This window comes from Hyaena hyaena, unplaced genomic scaffold (assembly GCF_003009895.1).
Source record: "Hyaena hyaena isolate Hyena2069 unplaced genomic scaffold, ASM300989v1 scaffold_312, whole genome shotgun sequence".
Classification (NCBI taxonomy): Eukaryota; Metazoa; Chordata; class Mammalia; order Carnivora; family Hyaenidae; genus Hyaena; species Hyaena hyaena.
The window spans coordinates 1,344,226-1,366,802 of NW_024080943.1; the positions used below are offsets into that span (position 1 = coordinate 1,344,226).

At 55.8% G+C, this 22,577-nt stretch overlaps 1 protein-coding gene across 2 annotated transcripts in view; it reads right to left on the bottom strand.

The window, feature by feature from the left end:
- ADA (adenosine deaminase) overlaps positions 1-22,313 on the bottom strand; it is a 28,479-nt gene extending 6,166 nt beyond the window's left edge. The window contains exons 1-4 of one of the 2 annotated variants that reach the window (XM_039248486.1): positions 22,204-22,313; positions 10,998-11,059; positions 6,106-6,228; positions 545-688 (exon numbers count right to left, since the gene is read on the bottom strand). In XM_039248486.1, coding sequence (XP_039104417.1) covers positions 545-688; positions 6,106-6,228; positions 10,998-11,059; positions 22,204-22,236 — 362 coding nt within the window. In that variant the 5' untranslated portion in view covers positions 22,237-22,313. The remainder of the gene's footprint in view (positions 1-544; positions 689-6,105; positions 6,229-10,997; positions 11,060-22,203) is intronic. The other variant, XM_039248487.1, reaches the window with a different exon arrangement.
- Between the last annotated feature and the right edge of the window lie 264 nt (positions 22,314-22,577).

Sequence of the window (22,577 nt, forward strand, 5' to 3'; positions counted from 1 at the left end):
ACTGCCGGCGCTGGAGGCACTTCCAGGCTGGAAGGTGCGTGCGGGGTGGGGGGTGCCTGTCAGACACGGCTGTCCCTGCGGATGTGGGGCACCGCTAAGTCCGCCTACTTGGATTCCCACTCGGCCGCCCGTGTTACAGCTGTAGCTAAAGGGGCGAGGGGGCAGGGTAATGCCACTTAGAGGCCCAGGCAGAGGGGCAGGAATGGGCCCACAGGGCTAGAACGGGACATCTAGAAGTCCCTGGACAAGGGATCATGTTTCTAGGCTGTGGGCCTGTGTCCGGGACAAAGGAGGCAAGACACAGCCACACATGGTTTCTGATGGTAAATAAACAAGCAAACCAGCCAGCCGGCCCAGGTGAGGGCTGGGAAGGTCTCTTGTGACAGAGTTAAGGACGGGACCATAACTTTCTGAGGCCAGAGACAGGACTGGGGGTGCGGGGGGGCGCAAGATTAGGTCAGGGGCTCCCACCGGCCTGCCCCCGAGTCGCAGGTTGGCCCATCCCACCGACGCCTGGGAACGGCCCCTCCAGGTGGTCACTCACTCTGCCTGGCCCCAGGGGATCGGCTCCACTTTAGCGTTGGCCAGCAGGTGCGGGCTGTAACGCACCTCCACATACGCCACGCCCTCCTTGGCCTTCATCTCGACAAACTCATAGGCGATCCTTTTGATGGCCTCCCGGGAGCCCCTGGGAAGAGAAGAGAAGCGTTGGGGACAACCTTCCCCAAGTCCCTTAGGAGCTCCAGAGGCAACAAGGCTATCCCCATCCCCTGGCAGATCAAACCCCCGCCTAGCCCCCAGCCCCCAGTTCTGGGTATCTGCTCGAGAAGATCCTAGAAGCATGGCAGGTCCGGTCCGCTCTACCTCCAAACCACATGCCGGTTCTTGCCCCCTCCACCCAGGTTCTAACCAGCTCCTCTCCCCGGCCTCCCTGCCTGCAGCTTGCTCCTGTAACACTGCTTTCCACACAGCGGCTAGAGCAGTCTGTTAAAAATGTGACTCAAACCACAGTGCTCCTCCAGTCTGAACCTAGAACGAGATCTCAATCCCACAAGGCCTGTACACTCTGGCCCGTCGCCCTCCCTAGACCTACATTCTCCCCCATCCCATGAGGCCACCACAACCTGCCTTCTGTCCAACAGTCAAGCTTATTCCCATATCGGGGCTCTGTGTGCAGCACCCCCGGCCCGCCTGGCTCTTCCCCTGGATGGTCCTGTGCTCCTCTCCATTTAGACCCCAGCTCCAGCCCGGTGCCTCCTCAGAGAGCCCTTCCCTGACCCACTTCAAAAGGGCTCCTCTGAGATGCTCTACGTGTTCCCCTGGCCTTTACCCCCCGCGGCTCTTACCTCCCCTCCCCCCCAACTTGATGTTACTTATCCCATGGTTTCTTTACCAATTCTCACCCCCCTGCAGGAACGCAGCCTCCACCGACCAGAGTCCCGCCATCGGTCTTGTCAGGACCAGGACCCCTCCTCAGTCCAGGACAGAGCCGAGGATGTAGTGGCCACACAAATGTTTGCTGGGTGATGGACACAGGTCAGCAGGGCAGAGAAATAAAAGCACGCGCGCGCACACGCACACGCACACACACACACACACACACACAGGCAACGAGCACAATGACCAGCGGGATTGCGTCAAACTCAAAAGCACACAGCAAGGAGAGCCTTCCACAGGGTGAACGGGCCACCTACAGAGTGGAAGAAAATGACTGCAAAATCCTACCTGATACGGGGCCGCTATCAACGTGCGTAAGGGACTTCCACAAATTAACAGCAAAAACACCAAATGATCTGATTTTTTTTAAATGGGCAAAGGACCGGAGTAAACCTTTCTCAAAAGACCTACACGCAGCCAACAGTTTTATGAAAAAGGTGTTCAGCATCACTAATCGTCAGGGAAATGCAAATCAAAACTACAACCTCCCCCCTCACACCTTATTAGGACGGCTACAATCAAAGTGATGGCGGGGAAGAGGGGACCCTGGGGCACAGCCGGCAGGAAGGCAAATTTGCGCGGCTACTGTGGAAAACCGTGCAGAGGCTCCTCGAGAAATTGAAAATAAAGCTGTCGTATGATCTGGCAATCCCCCTTCTGGATATTTATCCAAAGGAAATGAAGTCATGATCTCACCGAGATCGTTATTTACAGTAGTGAAGACACTGTTACAACGTCAAGGTCCACAGACAAGTGAATGGATAAACACATACCACACACACGCCACACACACACGCCACACACACACACACAGTGAACTACCGTTCAGCCTTAAGGGAATTCTGCCATTTGCAACCTGGATGAAGCTGGGAGAACATTATGCTAAGTGACATAAGCCAGATGCAGAAAGACAAATACTGCATGATCTCACATGTGGAATCTAAAATAGTCCAACTCCTAAAAGCAGGAAGTACCACAGTAGTTGCCAGGGGCAGGTTGAGCAGGGAAAGGGGAAACTGAGGGCTGCTGAGCAAAAGGTACAAAGTTTCAGTTCCACAAGATAAGTCCGTTCTGGAGACCCAACGTACGGCACGGTGACCATAGTTAACCACGCCATATTTGCTAGGAAGGTAGATCGTAAGTGTTCCCACCACAGAAAAAGAAAAGAAAAAAAAAGGGGGGCACCTGCGTGGCTCAGTCAGTTAAGCATTCGATTTCGGCTCAGGTCATGATTGCCCAGTTCATGGGTTCAAGCCCCACGTCAAGATTCTGTCCCCGCTCCCCCCTCGTCCCTCCCCTGCTCACGCTCTAGGTCTCAAAAATAAATCAAAATTTAAAGAAATGTCTTTTAAACAGCAAAAGGTAACTAACCACAGTGAAGGATATGTTAAGTTAGCTTGCCTGTGATGATCATTTCACAATGGAGAGATACATCAAAACACCTCAAATGCATATAATTTCTATTGATCAGTTATACCCCAGTAAAACGAAGAAGAGAGAAGAGGGGCGGCGGCTGGGTGGCTCAGATCGATAAGCATCCAACTTCAGCTCAGGTCATGATCTCACGGTTCATGAGTTCAATCCCCGCATCAAGCTCTGTGCTGAACAGCTCAAATCCTGGATCCTGCTTCCGATTCTGTGTCTCCCTCTCTCCCTTTCTCTCTGCCCACCCCCATACTCTGTCTTTCTCAAAAATAAACATTTTTTTTTTTAATTTTTTAAGAGGAGAGAGGAAAGGACACAGATGGACAAATCCAGAGGGTACCCTGGGGTGGGGGAGACTTGAATCTTGGCTCCACGCTTACCTCTTGCAGGACTCTGGTGAGTCACCCTGATGCCTACGTCAAATGTGATCGTGAAGACAGATATGTTAACACATAAAACTCACCTGGGCTAGTGCTTGGCGCAGAACAGACAGATGCTTAAAGTATTTTAGTGCTTATTTGGGTGCTGGCTCTAGCAGCAAGGCACATATTACCTGCCAGGGCCACTCTAAGTATTGATCAAGTGACAATGGACAGTGCCTAACTGGAAGTTTCCACCATGAAGAGTGAAAACAGAAAATGGTTACTAGAGTAAAGAATGTGTGAGGGAAGTGCCTTGGGAAAGTCGGCCAACTCCCAGGAAAAGGGTACCATGCCTTCAAGTATGGGGGGGGGGGCAGCTCCTGCCTTTCCTGGGGGGCAGGGGCCAAGCCTGTGTCTGGGACCTCAGACCTGCTGCAGGGGCGCTGGCCTCCCAGGAAGACGGTGCCAGATCTGCCCCCCTCACAGCTGCAAAATGCATTCATTCCCCACTGTGACCAGCACACTCCGAGGCCCAGGGGATACAGCAAACAAGGTAGACAAAATCCCTGTCCCTGCAGTGCCCTGCAGTTGAGCAAGAGAGGCAAGTAAATAAACAAAATATAAAATCTACAGTAGGGGGCGCCTGGGTGGCTCAGTCCCTTAAGCATCTGACTCTTGATATCAGCCCAGGTCAGGATCTCACGGCGGTGGGATTAAGCTAGCCCCAGGTCAGCTGGGGCTGAGCATGGAGCCTGCTTGGGATTCTCTCTCCCCCTCTCCCCTCCCCTCCCCTGCTCAAGCTCTCCTTCTCTCTCTCAAATAAAACTTTTTAAAAAATTAAAAAATAAAATCTACGTTAGGTCGGATGGTGAAATATTCTACGGATACACGCAAACCAGGGGAGGGGGACTGTGAATTTTCAGCAGTGTGGGCAGGGAAGGCCTCACTGAGAAAGTAACACTGGAGCAGACCAGAGGAGGAGGTGAGCAAGCCTGCTACAGTAGATATGGGAACAGCATTCCAGGCAGGGGGAACAGCATGCACAGAGGACCTGAGATTAGGAGTGTGCTTGCTGTCCAAGGTGCCAAGAGGCCAATGTGGCAGGAGAGAAGTGAGCAAAAGGGTAAGGGCAGAAGACAAGGGCTCTTATCTCACACCCGTGGATGGTGGCAAGGGGGGAGGGACATCGGTCCTATGAGCCATGGCCCCAAAGGCCGATCAGCTCAGGAGAGGACGCCAAACCGCCTGGTCACCTTGGGCCTTCAGGGAGCCAGGCATCTTCTGTCTGGCCAGAGGGACAGGGGCGGCCGTGGGGGAGAGGTGCCTCAGCCCGTCGGGAGCTCCCCCTGTGTGGGTGTTCCAATGTGGGGGTGTCCGGGGAGATACAGCAGGTGCCTGCAGGGAGGGGCGTGTGCACCAGTGTATCTGCCTACAAGGCCAGAGATGGGGACAGCCGGTGTTTTCCAGGCTGACTCCAGAAGCTTCCAGCAAGCAGCCTCAGCACACATCTTCCTCCCCCAGAACTCCTCAGACTTGTCCTGACGCTAATCTAGCCAACAACCTCCATCTGCGTCACATACTTTCTTCAGTGGTCCTCCGACAACCCATACTCGATACGAGGCCCAAACTTTTCCTCAGGTCCAGCCCTCTGGACGACATCACACCCTGTCGATCCCAAAGCTTGCGCCATACTTCCTCCTCCAGGCAGCTTTCCCTAACTGCTCCCAGTCCATTTGCCTCTTCCCCTTCCGGAGCTCTGACAGCACAGATTGCAAGGCTTGACTCTCACCAGCCCTCTCAGGCCAAGAGGCTCAAGGTGGCATCAGGGGGAGAACCTGGGCTTCCCCCCTTGCAGCTGTGTGGTCCTGGCCACACCCCTACGCTTCGCGAGCCTTCGTTTCCTCCTCTGCAAACGAGTGGGTCCTCCCCGCAGGACTGTCAACAACCACAGAAAGTACAGTTGTGTGAGCTGCTCACATCCAAGAGACTCTACTCTTATTTCTTTTTAAGTGTTTTTATTTATTTCTGAGAGAGAGAGTGTGAGCAGGGGAGGGTCAGAGAAAGAGGGAGACACAGAATCTGAAGCAGGCTCCAGGCTCTGAGCTATCAGCACAGAACCCGACATGGGGCTCGAACCCACGAACCATGAGATATGACCTGAGCTGAAGTTGGACGCTTAACCAACTGAGCCACCAAGGTGCCCCGAGACTCTGCTCTTAAAGGTAACATAAGAACACCAGTGCCTAGGGGCACCTGGGTGACTCAGGCGGTTAAGCATCCGACTTCTACACAGGTCATGATCTCGTGGTTCAGGAGTTCAAGCCCCACGTTGGGCTCTGTGCTGAAAGCTCAGAGCCTGGAAGCCTGTTTCAGATTCTGTGTCTCCCTCTCTCTCTGCCCCTCCCCTGCTTGTACTCTGTCTGTCTCTCAAAACTAAGTAAACATTTAAAAAATTAATTTAAAAAAACCACCAGTGCCTGGTTATCCATAAAGGTAGCAATTATCTTCATTGTAACAGGGGGCTTGCTGAGGACAGTACTGTGTCCATTCCAAACCGCAGCCCTAGAAGGTAGATGGGATTGTGAGCCCCATGGTCTAGATAAGAGCACAGAGGCCCAGAGAGGGTACATTTCCCCAGTGTCCCAGTTATCTCGTGAAAGGATCAGACACTAGGATCTGAGCTCTTGACCTCGCCCTCTGTCACTTTGCTATAGAAGTTGAAGAAACATCAGTACATTATACCCACTTTCCGGAAGGGAAAACTCAAGGCTCAAAGGTAGGAAGAGATTCACACAAGTACACACAAGGATGAGAAACAGAACTGGGGAAGGCGCAGGCTGCAGGGGACAGGTATGGTCGCCCAGGGCGGGGGGTGACTCACGCAATGACAGGCATGTAGTAGTCAAACTTGGCCAAGAAAAATGGGAGGCTGGTGGGCTTGTCCAGGCCGATGATGTCCTGCAGCTCCTCCACGGTCTCAGCAGGGAGGGCAATCCCCCTCTTCCTGGGAACAGAGCCAGGAGGGCAGTGGACTGGTCCTGAGTAGGACCCAACCACCTCCTCCGAGGGACGGGAACAGGAAACCCAGGGATCTCTTCACCCATCTCCTCCCATTGAACAGATGGGAAAACTGAGGCCTGGGCCATTTAGGCCCAAACTTAGGCCAAAGGCTGGGACCAGCCAGGGAATCTCAAGAGGGGATACCCGGCATTGAGGTCTGCACACGCACACACACATGCACGCCCCCGGCGCCTGGAAAGCCACCGGGGCGAGCCCTCAGTTTCCTCCTCAGCCCCAGGAGCAGGGAGAGCCAGCTGGGCTCACGCCAGGCCACAGGTTATCAGAGCACTAACTGCAGCACCACAATGCCCGGGACAGGGACAGGCGCCGGACTTCCCTCCTCTGCCCCCCACCCTCCATCTGGCCGGCACAGCAGAGAGGCCAGCCCGGCACAGCGAGCTGGGAAAGCATCCGGTGGAGTGTCTGCCTTCTCCCGGGGAAGGTATGGGGGCCGGGGGGAGGGGGGGGAACCAGCCATCCACCTCAGAGTGGCCTCCCCTCTCTGCCCACACACCCCGTACGGGCCTCGCCCAGAACAGCCCTTCTGGCCCGGAGCCTCCTCCAAGCCAGTGGCAGGGGGGTGCGCAGGTGGGCTGGCCTCCTCTGCTGTGACTCCCAGGTCACCCTGGGCCTCAGTTTCCCCACTTTTAAGAACCCCAGACATTCAAGACACGCTTCTACCATGAAAGGACAAGACAGGAGGCCAACGGAGGACCAAGGAAACAACACAGAGGACAGAAGAAAACCTGAAACCCCGACAACGAAGAGCCTTGGGGACAGAAGAGGAGGTCACATCCCTGAAACACAACATCCTTTTCAGAAAGGGGACACCCAGAGAGTAAGAAACGGCTCCCGGAAATCTAAAAGAATATGGTGCCGATCGTCATATGGATGGAATGAAATGAACGGAAAACAAAACAGAGAAACTCCTCCAGCGACTAGTACAAAAGATGAAAAATAGGAGCAAATGATGAATTAGGCGACCGAATCAGGCTCGAGCACCCGTTTATCTGCAAAGCAAGAACGGAAGAAGGAAGGAAGGAAGGAATCGCCAGAGAAACTGAAGTTTGAATGGTGTTTACGTTCTTAACTGACCGGTCGCTAAAAGACTAAACTGTGTCCCCACATAAATCCTAGGCGCTCCTCTCCTTCCAGTGGCCCAGAAGTGGCCCCCCTGTCTGCAGTCAGCCCCCCAGCCGTGTCCCTGCAGGACACCGTGGGAGCGAGGGCATCGCTGGGGTGGTCCTGGCACAGAGGGCAGGCGGGCCCCTCAGCCTTCCGTTGCTGGGCAGCCTGGCCCAAGGCCCCCCTCAGAAGGTCACCCCCAGTGACCGAGCCCCTTCCCCCCAGAGCCGGTACCAGTTAAGTGCTGTGTTTGGGAGCTGGTGGGAAGTAGGGGAAGGCTTGGGTGCTCACCTGGTCAGACGCGGTGGCCACCCTCACTTGGGCCCTGCTGGACCCGTTCTGTGTGACTCTCCTGACGGTCTCCCTCCCTCCCCCCTGCCCCGTGACTTCCTAAGGGGCTCTTCCTCCTGACCATGCTTTAAGACTGTCCCTTTTACAGACCTGCCCACGCAGACTCCTCCCCTTTCAAGATTTTCACCCGAAAATCCAGGAATGTCTACCTCTACACACCACCGCTTGAGGGCCTAGGACGGGCCGGGCACTGGATCACTGGATGGGACAGCAGTGACCAAGGCAGACCCAAGTGTCTGACCACCCACCCGCTGTCACCTCTCAACACCCATGCCCCACGCTCTACCTTCCCTAATACACCCCTCCCCCCTCAGCTGCCCAACCCATGGGGGTGGCCTCCCCTGGGACACCGTCGGCCTTGCCCACTAGCAGCCAGTCCCCAGTCCCACTTATTTTACTTCCTAAATGTCTGTCCCATTAGTGGCCCCCTCTCCAGACTCTCTCATCAGCCATCAAGAGATCTTTTGACAGAGTGGTCAGAGAAGGCCGGTCAGAGGAGGGGACAGTTGTGCAGAACTGAAGGGTTTAATGTTTATTTTTGAGAGAGACAGAATATGCGTGAGTGGGGCAGGGGCAGAGAGAGAGGGAGACACAGAATCCAAAGCAGCTCCAGGCTCCGAGCGGTCAGCACAGAGCCCGACACCAGGCTCGAACTCATGAACTGCGAGATCGTGATCTGAGCCAAAGTCGGACACTTAACTGAGCCCCCCAGTGCCCCTGAAGCAGAACTAGAAAAGAGACAGAGGGAACAAGAGGGGCTCCAGGCAGAAGCCAGGAGGGCGGGTGAGGGCAGGGCGGCTGGAGATCAGAGCGGGGGGGGGGGGGGGGGGGGGGGGGGGGGGGGGGGGGGGGGGGGGGGGGGAGGTTGAGCAGGGAAGGGGGCTGGTCAGACTATGCTTTAAGGGAGTTGTTCTGACTACAATGCTGTGGGGACAAGCGACAGAGGAGGCCAGAGTGGCCACCGGGAGACCAGTCAGGAGGCCACAGCCACAGTCCAGGTGGAGATGCTGGTGGCTCGGGCCAGGGTGGCAAAGGGAGGAGAGTGGGCCGGAGTTCAAAACGTGCGCTGGTGACAGGGTCACGGGGAGACTGAGAAAGAGGGAGGAGAAGCCAAGGAGACAGAATCACAGGCGCAGAGGGAAGCAGCGGATAAGAACACGGTCGACGGAGGCCCAAATCAGAGGCAGAAGAGGGGCCCCTGGATTTGGCCAGAGGGAGGGAGGGAGGAAGGGTCTTCCTTCCTTCCCTCAGCCCACCTCCCCAAGGAAGTCCTCCAGTGTCTTTATGCTGCTGACCTCGAGCTCGAACCCCAGCTGGCACGGTAACACCCCTGCCCAGGCCCCCGAGGCCCCTCCACTGCTCCTGAGATGCCCAGGCCACATGGGAAACAGGAAATCCGACCAGCCTCCCCACAGGGGCGGTTCCCCTCCCTCCTCACTCTACCCTGGCCCAGACTCCAGCCTTCTCCACTAGCATGTGCCCTCTGACCCCTTTAACTTGCACCTGCCAGGAGATCCCCTCCTAGTACCCAGTAACCTGCCCTAATGGCCTCATTAGGGGCCCTGGGCCACAGCCAGCACACTGCACGGGCAAAGGTCAGGCAGAGATAAGCCAAGCAGCTTCACCCCACTCAGCCGGAGCCACGGCTATAATTAATAATACTATCATTAAGTGCCCTTTGTGGGCACCGGCCTTAGCCCTGAGCTAAGGGGTTTCTGTGCACGGCTTCACCTAAGCCTCCCGCCGGCAGGAGTATGGACTAGGGGCCACACCCATGCTTACTAGACAAGGCCCCTCCCCTGCCAGGGCTCAGTGTCCAAATCCGTAAAATGGGGACAACAATGGTACTTCCTCGCAAGTCGTCGTGAGGATGGAGCACGTCAGGTGCAGCGCTTTGTGGCACTCGGCTCACAGTCAGTGCCGCAGGAGAGTCAAAGTTACATCAGTAGCGACTTCCTAGGGCAGAGTGAGGTCTGCGCCAGTAGGACAAGGTGGAGAAAGATGTTCCCGCCAGACCTCGGTCCCCAGCTCTTGGAGCTGGAAGAGATGCTCCAGAGAGTTGGGGACAGACTCCCCAACATCACGAATTCTCTGGAATGGCGGCATCTGGAGAAGCCAGGGGACACTGGCTCATGGAGCAGAGTATTCACATTTGGGTCTGAGCTGAAGTGCTCCAGGCAATGAGAGAGGCGGGGTCCTCCCAGCTCCACACGGAAGGAGTGCCCAGCAAACAAGTGAAGAGCACAGTCCACGGAAGGAGGGGCGGGTGGCAGAAGGGGACCCCGCCTCTCAGGTCAGTTCTGGAAAGAGGCCAAGCTTGGGGCAAGGATATGGGGTTCTCATATTTGCATCCAGACCACTGGCCTAAAGGCCCTGCTGTTAAGTGTTAGACCCAAGAGAGGGGCCACCATGAGCCCTTGAGGTGGGGAAGGAGGGACAGGTGTCCCTCATTGGGGGGCACTAGGGACCCTTCAACCCACCCACATGCCCGCGAATGGAGGCCGGAGGCACATTCTCACTTGGAAGATGAAGAATGACCCCCAGAGGAGGGGCCCCCTGGCCCCATCCCCCAGCAGGCTATGGCCAGGGTGACACGGGGAAAGCCTTGGGGGTCAGATGACCCCTGGGTCAATTCCAGACTCTACCGTTCCTAGTTGTGTGGCTTTAGGCTACTGCCTTCACTTCTCTGAGCCCCCGGCTCTCCTCAGTGACTTGGGAATAGCGACACGCTCCCTCCTCCAAGTGTGGAAGGGTTAACTTCACTGACTCAAGGAGAGGGCTCAGCCCAGCGGCCCAGCACCAGATGCTCCACAACCGGTCCCAGCATCCCGTGTGGGTGCATCACCTGCCACAGACTCTGCGGATTCAAAACACAGTGACCGGTTCAGCCCTAGGGCCTGCGTCCCCGTGTGTGAGCGCAAGTGTGTGCCTGTGCCTGTGTGCGTGCGTGCCTGTGCGCGTGGGAGGCAGGGCAAGCTCTTCCTGGCTCGCCTGGCGGCAGGAAGGAAGAGTCAGAAGCACAGAGAGCAGAAGGCTTGGGCTGTGGGGCCCCAGCTCAGAGCAGAGGGGCTGCCATTTGTCCACAGACCACCTTCTTCTGGCCAGGCAGGCCAGCTTGAGTCCATGGAGACACAGGAAGGAACAACCCTGGAATTCTCCAGAGTCCTCTGGGTTGAACTGTGGGCCCCCAAATATCCCCAAATGCTGGAGAGGAAGGCCTCTTATCCAAGGACTTACTTGCCGTAGTATAAGATGGTTTCAGGCTTGATGGCCCCATCCAGGTGGACATGTAGCTCCACCTACAAGAGAGAAAGGAAACAAGGGCAGGGATGGGGGTGGGGGGGAGAGAAAACAGACACCCATGAATGCCCGAAGGACTTTCCAGAAGGTTCCCATGAACAATGACGGTGATAACCATCAGTCCCATCGACAGGACACTTACCACAGATGCGCCCCTAAACTCTTTGCACACACCACCTTGTTTAATCCTCATCTGCGGGGGGGTTTGATGGTCATTTCTAGCTCTTTCACAGTTAAGACCATAGAGAGGTTCAACCGCAGCTGAAGTTCAGGAAGGTTATGCCCGAGGCCGTAGAGGCAGGAACCCAGCCCAGTTCTCAACTACAGCTGGCAAGTGGCATAACCAGAATTGTAACCCAAGTCCAACCCCAGAGCTCGCACTCTTAGACAGGAGGCCAGCCACGGTACCGTGGGAGCCATGGAGCCCCAGCCCCCTCCCAGGCAGTGTCTGCTCTCCACCAACTCACTAAACAGAATCCAACATTAAAAAGTATTGACCACAGACTTCCCGGACCTGAGAATATCCACAGTGGATTTCAAAACGCAGGCCCCATTTTTAAAAGCAAAAGCAGATGTTACTTAAGCACAATGATCAGAAATCAGTATTAGGTGACACCAGATCTTTCCAGCACTCCAGAAAGGGTACCAGATACTTGGCCATCTTGGTGATCATTCCCTACACACACACACACACACACACACACACACACCCACCCACCCACCAATGTTCAGCACACAAAGCCAGGAGTTTAAGGACATAGGTTTTGGAGACTGCCTGTCGGACAAGACTCGCAGCTCTGCCCCTTTGCTGGCTGTGCGATCTTAGCCGAGACTCTTGATCTGTCACAACCACAGTTTCCTCAGCTGCAAAACAGGCTATTTCTGCCTGCCTGTCCACGAACAAGTCTAAGGATTTTTTTTTTTTTTTTAATTTCTGAGAGAGAGAGAGACAGCATGAGTATGGGAGGGCCAGAGAGAGAGGGAGACACAGAATCTGAAGCAGGCTCCAGGCTCTGAGCTGTCAGCACAGAGCCCGATGCAGGGCTCAAACCCACGAACCGTGAGATCATGACCTGAGCCGAAGTCAGACACTAAACTGACTGAGCCACCCAGGTGGCCCGAGCCAGCGCATCTTCCAGAAGCTGTTAAGATTAGCATACCAGGCACTGGGAGACAGCGGGAAAGTGACTTTTCCTGGGCCAGGGGAGATCTAGAAAACTCCAAGTTGGGCCCTTCTCTGGAGCGTGGTAACCTGGACAAGAAAGTAGCTGCCCTGGCTAGGGAGGAAGCTTCCGGCTCACAGGAATCCCAGGAACCTCCCCTCAACCGTATGCCCCCACCAGCCGCTCCCTGCAGAGGAAAGCCAGCCCCAGGCCACAAAGGCACAGAACTGCCAAGCCCTCCTCCCAGCATTTGGTCCGAGCTATCAGATCTTTCCAGAAGTCTTCCAGCCTTCAAAGGAGCCAGCGGCACTCACTGGAGGCTCAACAGAGTTGTAGGTTCCCTGGCAAAATCTGTTCAATGCCCACTTGGCTAACTGTTCACGGCACTGTCAAAACACATCAACTGTGGGGAGCCTGGGTGGCTCAGTCGGTTGAGTGGCCGACTTCAGCTCAGGTCTTGATCTCACGGCCCATGGGTTCAAGCCCCGCGTCGGGCTCTGTGCTGACAGCTCGGAGCCTGGAGCCTGCTTTGGATTCAGGGTCTCCCTCTCTCTCTGTTCCTTCCCCTGCTCTCTCAAAAATAAATGTTAAAACAAAACATAAAAACGTTCAGCATCGGGAACACTGAGCTTCCGGCTCTGGAAACTGCCACGCAGTTAGTGTGACCCTGGACAGGGGCCTCCTCTCTCTGAGACTGTGGGGATTTCATCCATAACCCTCCTGTGGCTGTGCTGATGATCCCACCAGAGAGGCGGGGTCCTTTGCGGTCAGATCTGGAATCCCTGCTCTTCCACGCCCTCCTTGGTGGCCTGGAAAAGTTACTTCACTTTCAGTGCCTCGGTGTCCTTATCTGTCCATCAGGGAAGCTAACAGGCCTTTCTCCTAGGGCTTCGTGAGGCTCCACACGTTCATGCACGTAGTGCGCTGGGCCAACATGTAGCAGGTGCTCAACACCGCCAGTGGAGAGGCCTGCACTCGCCAAGCTGCTGAGGCCCTGCTGGCTGCTAGGAACGGCGAGTAAGCTGAAGGGACAGCGTCCCGCTGTGATGCTTACAGTCCCGCAGGGGAAGTGGAAGTAAATGTCACAGTGACAAATGTACCATCACAAGCCAAGACAAGACCTGGAGAGGCACAAACAGTCCTACAAAAGAGATAATAAACAAAAGACCTTACCCAGATAGAGGGCCAACAATGGCTTCCTGGAGAAAACAGAGCTTGAGCCAAGATCCAAAAGATAGAGGGGAACCAACGAGGCAAAGGCAGGCTGAGGAGGAAGGCAGGAAGAGCATTCCAGGCAGGGGGAGCAGCACAGGCAAAGGCCCTGCGGTGGGAAAGCACATGGTCCAGGATAGGAACTCAAACACGGCTCCAAGAAGAGAGGGGGTGGTGGGCTGGTGAGGCGACAGGGAGTCAAGTTTTAACTTGAGAGCGTGGAGAAGTTGCAGCAGGGTTTGAAGCCAGCTAGAGGGGGAAGGGGACTCAGAGCGAGACCAGCTGGAGGCTACGAAGGTCAAATTTATGACAGAAGATGGTACCTTGAACCAGGGTGGCAAAGCGGATATGGAAAAGTGGGGGGAAAGAAAAAGGGGTCAAGGATGATGCCTCAGGTTGGGCCTTGGCGGGTATGGGTAGTGATTCCCACACTCTGGGCGCAGGCCAGGAAGACACCCCAGTGCTCAGAGGAAGGTGGGGGAGGGGTGCGAGGAGAGAGACATGGTCAGTTTGATCTTAGTTATGTTAAGCTGGGATGCCCTTGAGCCCTCCAAATGTAAAGGCACAGAGCCAATGGATGGAAAGTTCTAGAGTACTCAGAGATCAAGATTGGCGAAGAAAGTAGAAATATGGATAATGAAGCCAAGGTCGTGGATGACCTCACCAGGGAGGGGGTGACCAGAGAGGAAGCACCCACAAACACCAGCACTCCATGGCTTTACAGGGGAGGCTGAACCTGCAGAAGAGCTGCCAGAGAGGTAGGGGAGAAACTGGGAGTGTGTGGTGTGCAGAAGGCAAGGGACGATCAGAATTTAAGGAAGAGGGGCGCCTGAGTGGCTCAGTCAGTTGAGCATCTCTTGATCTCAGGTCAGGTCATGATCTCATGGTTTGTGGGTTCAAGCCCCAAGTCAGGCTTCACGCTGAGGGTACAGAGCCTGCTTGGGATTCCCTCTTTTCTTCTCACTTTCTCAAACTTAGCAAGATTTAAGGAGTGGCCCACCAGGTCAGAAGAATGGTAGCCGCCCCCACCCCCCCCAAATAGGTCTAGATCCAAAACCCCAGAATCTACATTTTCTCACCTGGCAGAGCGGGTGGTTTAAAGTTCTGAGGACTTTATCCTGGATTATCCAGATAATGCCGTCACCTGTCTCGTATGAGGGAGGCAGAGTTTTAAGAAAAACTCCTAGAAGAGGCAGCAATGTGACCACTGAAGCTGTGCGATCATGAGCCAACGATGGCCTGTAGCCACTGCAAGCCGTAACAGGTGAATCTCTCAGACAGCGTGTGACCCTACTGACACCTTGATGTTGGCCTTCTGACCCCCAGAACAGGGAGAAAATTTCTATTGTTTTAAAAAAACTTGTCTTAATGTTTATTCATTTTTGAGAGGGGGATGAGGGGCAGAGAGAGAGGGAGACGCAGAATCCAAAGCAGCTCCAGGCATCCGAGCTGTCAGCACAGAACCCAGCGCAGGGCTTGAACCCACAGACTGTGAGATCATGACCTGAGTCGAAGTCAGCTGCTGGACTGACTGAGCCACCCAGGTGCCCTGAAAATTTCTACTGTTTGAAACTTCTATTAGCATGTATGGGAATTTGTTACACAGCAGCTACAGGAAACTAATACAGTCAGGTCCTGTCAGACGTCAAGCAAGAACAGAAATGTGTCCCTGGGGCTAAGGCCACTGAGACCCAAAGGAGATTCTCGGCCCTGGATGCCCATTAGGGGCACCTGGGAAGTTTGGAAAGTCACCCACACCTGGGCGCACCCTGGTCCGTGCCGTCACACCCTTGGGCCTGCACATGGGATCATCATGGACTTTAAAGACATGAAGCCACAGTATTGAGAACCATCATCCTACAGGAGATGTTCCAGAGGCCTGAGGGGGCCAGAATCCATGCTGGGAGAGGGGAAGAAAGAAGTAGAGGTCAAACAAACAAACAAACCAAAAATTAAAAAAAAAAAAAAAAAAAAAAAAAGCTTAGATTCTTCTCTCCAGAATTTTACCCCTGGAGGAGAAGAAAGGGCCAGAGAAAAGACCAGAGGTAAAGGTGGGTCCAGAGAATGGTCTCCCTGTAGGGTGGGAGTGACTGGGGCAGGCGTCAACGCTGATGGGGAAGAGGACTTGCAGGAGGCTACGGAGAAGGCGGCGGGGGCGGGGGGGGCTCCCCCAGAGAAGGGGCAATGGCGGAGCTAGACAGGGGAGAGGAGGAGGGAGAGGAAGGGCTCCAGGCAGAGGAGCCCCGTGTGCAAACATCGGCAGCAGGCAGCAGGAGAGGGGATTGGCTTGATATAGAGAATGATATAGTGGGGAGAGAGGCGGCCCTAGAAAGTGGGTGGAGGGCAGGGATAGGTCACAGTTAAGGCGGATCCACAGAAGGTTCTGGATAGGAGATCACCTTTCAAAACTGCTTTCTGGAGCCGTGTGGACAGGAGGGGAGAGGGAAGCCAGAGCTGCCCAGGAGTCAGACTAGAGAGAAGCGCCCACAGGAGATACCTGCGCAGCACAGACCGGGAGGTGCTCTGTGCGCACGGGCTAACCGGTGCGGCGGGAGAGGTGAGGGGGGCGTGGGAGGCAAGCGCACCCGTGGGGACAGGGAAACAGGGCCTGCTGCCCCACCATGTCCTACACGTCCCATCGCTCCTGGGGCTTCCGGGGGAACTGCCTCGACTTGTGTCAGGGGAGCAGCAGAGGCAGGAACCACCTCAGGCAGGCCTATCGTGGAACTTTCTGGAGAACAGCCACTACCCAGGAAGATGTCAGCATGTCCCAGGGAAAAATAGGGTGCTAGCTCCCAGACTGGGGTCGGGACCCTGCTTTCTTGTCTCCACTTGGGAAAAAGAGCGGTGGCCTCTAACCTACTGAGGACCTACAATGCCCTGGACCAGCCACACTAACTGCTTTCATCCTCACGACAGCAAGGAGGAACCGCATTACCATTTTACAGGGGTGGAAACAAAGTTCAAAGAAGTATCCAGACACAAAGGCAGGCAGCAATAGAGTCAGGATTTGAACCCAGGTCTGAGTCAAGCTCTCGCTAGACTTTCCCGGCAGGCCTAGCCTCAGGGAGGCTATCGGGGAAGCAGCAATCACGCAGCTGCCTGCTCTTATCGGGTCCTTTATCTCAGTTCATCCTGACCTCCAGGCGAGGTACACCTTGCAGAGGGTACACATCAGCCCCGTCTACGGAGGGCAGATGGGCGCTGAGCTCCAAGGAACTCCGTGACCTGCCCAGCACTGCCCAGGCTGATAGCAGAAGAGCTGTTAGAACTCAAGTCTCTCGGTCTCCAAGCCCACATCCCGCCCACGGGCCACACCACCGCCCTGGAGCAGGTGTCAGACCTGTGCCCGGCCACCTGATATCTCTGCAGGGGAGTCTCACCCCCCGCTCCCCTGCACTTGCTCCCCGTGAGGCTGACTCACAGCAAGCATCTGGAAAAAACCACAAGAAATCCAGAGAGGAGCGGGAAGTTACCAATAAATACTTACTAAAGCTCCCACTAGGTGCTGGGCACGGGGGTAGGGGGCAGGAGCACACACACTAAGTCTTGCATTCAGGAGACACCAGCCCGCCAGGGGGAGGCCAGGGAGGTGCAATCACTGACCCTAGGTGTCGGTGGCAGACCCAGGAAAAGAACATAGGTCACGGACTCCTGGGCCAGACACTCCCAGATTGGACTCGGGCTCCTAACTGGCAGACGTGCGCCTTCAAGGCACACCTGAGTCAAATCAGCCCCCCCACCCCCCGACACAACATTCGGTTTTGTTTTTATCCTGCTGACTTTTTAAATTCACTCACCACGTCGGTCTGCCTATTAGTTCCCCGAAAGTGCGGACTTTGCGTCATTATGCTGGGTCCTCAGTGTTTAGGACAGTGCCCAGCACAGCAAAAAGCGCTCCGCACCCATCGAATAACCAAGTGATTGTTTTCTCCGCTCTGTTCTAGGTCAGCAGTGCTGTGTCCTCTCCCTGCGACAAGGAAGGGCCTGACCTACCCCGCTGGGCTGGGAGAGAGCAGAGTAGACAGGACTCCTTGACCAGCCCCCAGAACCTAGATGGGCCACAGGTGCCCCCAGCCAGCCGGACACCCTCCCCCTCCCTAGCCCTGTTCTTGCCAACGAGCTGCAGGTGCCCACAGGCCACCATGGCCTCTCAGTGGCTTTTGGGGAGAAGCCAGGAGGCAGAGCAGCCCTGGGCTGACAAGTTGTTTCAGCCCCACTTCTTCCGGGGAGCCCTCTGTGCTTGGCCCCATCTGAGCTCCCGCAGCTCAGAGGCACAGACCTGAAGGGGCTCCCAGTGCCACCTGCTGCTTTGGGGCCGGACAAGCTCTCAGCTGCTGCTGTGACGTTCCCCAGAGATGCGAGGGCGTATCTTTGGCCAGGGGCACATCCTGTGGAGCAACAGTCTAGGAGCTCAGCACAGTCATTCCCCACTTCATAGGTGGGGAGACAAGACACCGGGAGATTAAGGAACCAGCCTTCGGCCACAGCCCGCTGAGCGTCACGGCCGGAAGCTGTTTGAGTCAAAGCCAGAAGTTGTAACAGCCACACTGCACTCCCTTCATCCTGCAGATCAGTGCTGAGTCAATACTGGTGAACTCTAAACAGAATGATTGAGCACCAGGACAAGGATAAGGAGCAAGGGCAGCAGCACTGGGGGCCCCCCCCGCTCTGAGCCGGGCCTGCACTCGGGGTTCTGTGTAGGCTCATTCGCAGCTCACTGCCATTGTGCAGATAGGAAAACTCGCTGTTCTGCTTCCATGGCCACAAGGACACCAGAGCTGGTTTCTTCCCTCACCTGGCTGCTCTGGGGCCTCAGGACCCTAATGGGTGCGAGTGAGCCTGCCCCCAACACTCTGGGTAAAGACAGGCTTGGACCTCACTTTGGGCCCCCTGGCCTACTCTTCTCCCCTGTCCAAAGCCAGGTGACAGGGCCATCCTTCCCTGCCCCAAGGGGACACCTTCTTAGGACAACTGGGTAGGTAGACAATTTCTTCCCAGCTCACAGGGCCCCTTCCCACCCAGGCCAAGCCAAGTCCATAGAATCAGGACTGTGGCCCACCTCCCCTACTTTGTTGTGTGACCACATTTAGCCTCTCTGGTCCTGGTCTCCTCGGCCAAACAAAAGGCTTCCCTGACACCTAATCTCATTCTTTCTCTTCTCTCCCAAGTGCCACCTGAGTTATAATGGGTCAGGTGGGCTCAGGAGGGGCTTTTTAATAACAGGTGGCTCTGGTAGCCAAAAAGCACTCAAAGCCCAAAGCAGTGCTAACAGCGGGCTTTGTGGCAGGAAGTCCAAAAGGTGAGAAAGCCTCTGAAGGTGCAGGCAGCCTCCCAGAGGGCGCGGGGCTCCCACAGCAGCCCTGGGGGGAGGGAAAGCACACTTAAGGAGGGCCTGCTGCCTGCCAGCCGGGGGCTTCACAAGTGCCACACAGCACAATTTCCCTAAGATCCCAGGACTTTGGTTTTAATCAACGGAGAAGAAAGCAGAGGTTCAGAGAAATGTCCACCTGAGCTCTTGTGGCAGCGAAACCATGAGGCAGGGGTCCATCCTTAGTCTATCTGAAGCCCAAGATTCCTTGGATTCTAACTACCTTCCCCGCTAAGTAGAAAGTGGCAAATTTGCAAGGCAGCTAATAGCATCTATTTCAGTTTTCGGTAATACTGGATTCAGGTCTAGCTATGCTTTCTGGCTGTGTGGCTTTGCAAAGTTCCTTCCCCTCTCTGAGCCATTTCCTCAGATGGCAGTGAAGAGAGCCTACTGTAAACGGCTCCTGTGAGCATTAAGTGAATATATGCAAAGCAGTTAGAACAGTGCCTGGTACAGAGTAAACATGCAAATAGGAGAAACAATTTTGCGGGCAGGGTGGCTGGCTGGCTCAGTAGAGCAGGAGACTCCTGACCTCAGAGTTGTGAGTTCAAGCCCCACCTTGGGCATAGAGTTTTTTTTTTGTTTTTTTTTTTTAAAGAGGACCTCAAGCAGGCTCCACGCGGTCTGTGCAGAGCCCAACGGGGAGGGGGGGGGGGTTCGATCTCACGAACCCATGAGATCAAGACCTGAGCTGAAACTAAGGCGGATGCTTAACCGACCAAGCAACCCTGGCACCCCCGGCATAAGAGCTTCCTTAAAAGAAAATGATGTGGGAGATTGAGCCCCAGTTCTCTGCATCAGGGAGGGACAGTGTAGAAAGTGTGCTCTTACAAACTGGTCCAACTCACTTGCCCGTCTACAGCTTTCAGGTACTCCTTTTGTGTAGCCTTGGGCAAGTCACTTCCCCTCTCCAAGCCTCAGTGTCCTCAACTGGTGAAGGCAGATCAAGAGATCTACCTTGTCCAGGTGTCCAGATGAAATCACCGGAAGTACCTGGTAGCCACTGTTATTACAAAAATCGGCATGTGAGCAGCACTGTCCTCCGTGACACAGAACACCTAAGCACCCCACGATTTTCCAGCCTTGCCTTGTATAGAAAGACCCTGATAAGGGCCACCACTCCACCTTCCCTATACATCCTCCAGCGCCCAGAAGGTGCTCAGGAAGTTAGAAAGTATTAGATTAACACTATCAAACCAGGTAGGCAGCCACACAGGGCCGTGCTCCTCAAACCGTGGTCCGTGGTCCATCAGTGTTATTAGCATCGCCTGGAGCTCAGAAGGGAGGATAGCAAGCCCCACCCCAAACCTCCCAGTTCAGTGTCTGAATGTTAACAAGGCACTCAGGTGACTTGAGTACACATTAAAGTTTGAAAAGCACACCCTTGCTCTGCCTTCTGAAAGCTGGCTGGGCCTCGGGACTCACCTGGTGGCAGGCAGAAGAGGCCAACCAGCCAAGTAAAGACTCCCGTCCCAGACGGGCCCCCACCCAGGGCGCTGTGGGCACCTCTACCCAGAGGCTTCTGCAAAGGCGAGTTCAGGAAAACTGGGTGGGGCATGGGATTTTTGAAGCCAGTCCCCCCCCCACCCCCACCCTTGGGCTCAACCCTCAGCTTGGCTACTTCCTCACAGTGTGCTCTTAGCCTTGTTAATCTTCCTGTGCCTCTATTCATCTGTATAATGAATGGGATGAACCCAGCTATCTTACGGAATCACTGTGAGAATCAGGTGAATTAATAAAGGTAATGTGTTGAGAAAGGAGCCGGCCCCAAACACTAACAACTCATTAGCTCCAGCTACTAATACTAGTTCTCATGATTATCTGTTCCCCCCACAGGGAGCGGAGCTGGCTCTGGTGTCCTTTTTGCTTCTCCTGGGGCTCAGGCACGTTCCCTCCTTGCAATATAAAAAGTAATCACATCTCACCTACATAGCAGAGAACACTCTACCTTCCCTCCCAAGCACCCCCTTTTAACTCCAGACACCCCCTTCTTACAAGCAGGTGGGGCCCATTTCCCAGGTGTGGAAACAGAGGTCCAGAGAGGGGAAATAACTCACCAGCTCGAATCAGAGAGGATTGGGTGAGGCCAAAAAAGTGGTAACAATGATCTGTCCCTCACGGGGCTGTTACACATGTTGCAAGGACAGATTTGCACAAGTGTTACCTGTTATCTCCGTGGCTCCAATTTCACTCCCAGTCAAGGGGCTTTGTCTACTGCCTTAGGATTCATAACAAGGGAAGGTGGTTCCCCAGCCCAAGGGCAGAGGGAATCCAAAAGCATTTTAAAAGGAAAAAAAGACCCTTCGCAAGGAAAGAGGTGCCAGAGATGGGGCATCCAGACAAGGTGTGGGGGAGGCTTCGGTGGGCTTCCACAGGAGCTCCCCCCGCCCCCCCCGCACGGACGTGTGGCAGAATAGCTGAGCATGCACCCTGTGGTGGGGGCATCCACAGTGAGCCGCAGGCCTTAACCTCCTCCAGCGCTTCCCACTGCCCTCCCCCGCGCACACACACACACATATACACACACACGGGATGCTCACCAAGTCGTTTATGTATCTGCCATCATCACTCGCACCCATTTCTCAGAGAGGGAAGTTGAGTCTAATTACAGCTCACTCCTTCCTGTGACCGCCGCCCCCAGGAGTTTCAAACCCTGCTAGCCCATTCACTGTGCTGGGCGGACTCCTGGACCCCTCCCCTCTGTGGACTGAATCTCAGTGCTCTAAAGCCTGCCAAGTGGGCCCAGACCCTCCCTGACTCAGCCATTCCCAAGACGCCACAGCTGGTGGGAGGGACCACGGAGTTATCCCTTGGGGCCAGTGGCTGTGGCTTGGCCTGGAATTAACCCAAGGCCTAAAGCCCACTCAGCCCCTAGCCGGAGAGAGGGAGCGCCCTGCTTCCCTCCCTCAGCTCGATGGCACGTCCTCACGACTGGCATATCCACAACCCTGAGATCCTCAGCGCTCGCAAACCCATCACGGTGTTGGAGTACAAAGCTGTTTCCACAGCACTTTAAGTGCCTATGGGTGTAGACACCTGGCCCCATTTTGCAGCCGAGGTTCGAGAGGTCAAGTACCCGACCTCGGCTCACACAGCTACCCGGCGCTAGCAGAGCCACAGGCCCATTCAACAGGTAGTGAAACTGAGACTCAGAGAGGCCAAGTCAGGGGCAGACGCAGAACTCGGAGGCCGGCCGGGGGCGCCCCGGGATTCAGGACACTCCCAGCGTCATTGTCTCTCATTACACTGCCCAGAGGCACCGAGGGCCTGAGCTGAGGGAAGGAAAGCGGCTGCAGGGGCCCGCGTGTGCTCCCGGGGTGGGGACGCCCTAAGCCCTCCAGCCAAACAAGGAGCCGGAACCCCCCAACCCCAGGCCCCAAGCCCCGCCCGCGCTCACTTTGGGCTTGTCGAAGGCGGGCGTCTGGGTCATAGTGCCAAGCGTGCGCCCCGGCGATGCTTCCTCCGCGGGTCGGTGATCCCCCTGGAGACCTGCCGGGACCGCGGCGCGCCACGATCCTCTTAACGCGGCCCGGCCCCGCCCCGGCCCGCCCCGGCCCCGCCCCCCGCCGGAGCCCCCGCCCCGCCCCGCAGACCCGGGCAGTGCATTTCCTGGAATTCCTGGCCGGCGGCCGGGCCAGATCCGAGCGCCCCCCGCACCCTCGGCCGGGCCGTGGCCCGCCCGAAACCGCCGGCCCCGGGACGCAGGGTGGGAGCCACCTGTGGGCTCGGGCGCCAGCCGCCGGGCCGGTTCTGCCTCCCGCCCGGCCCCTC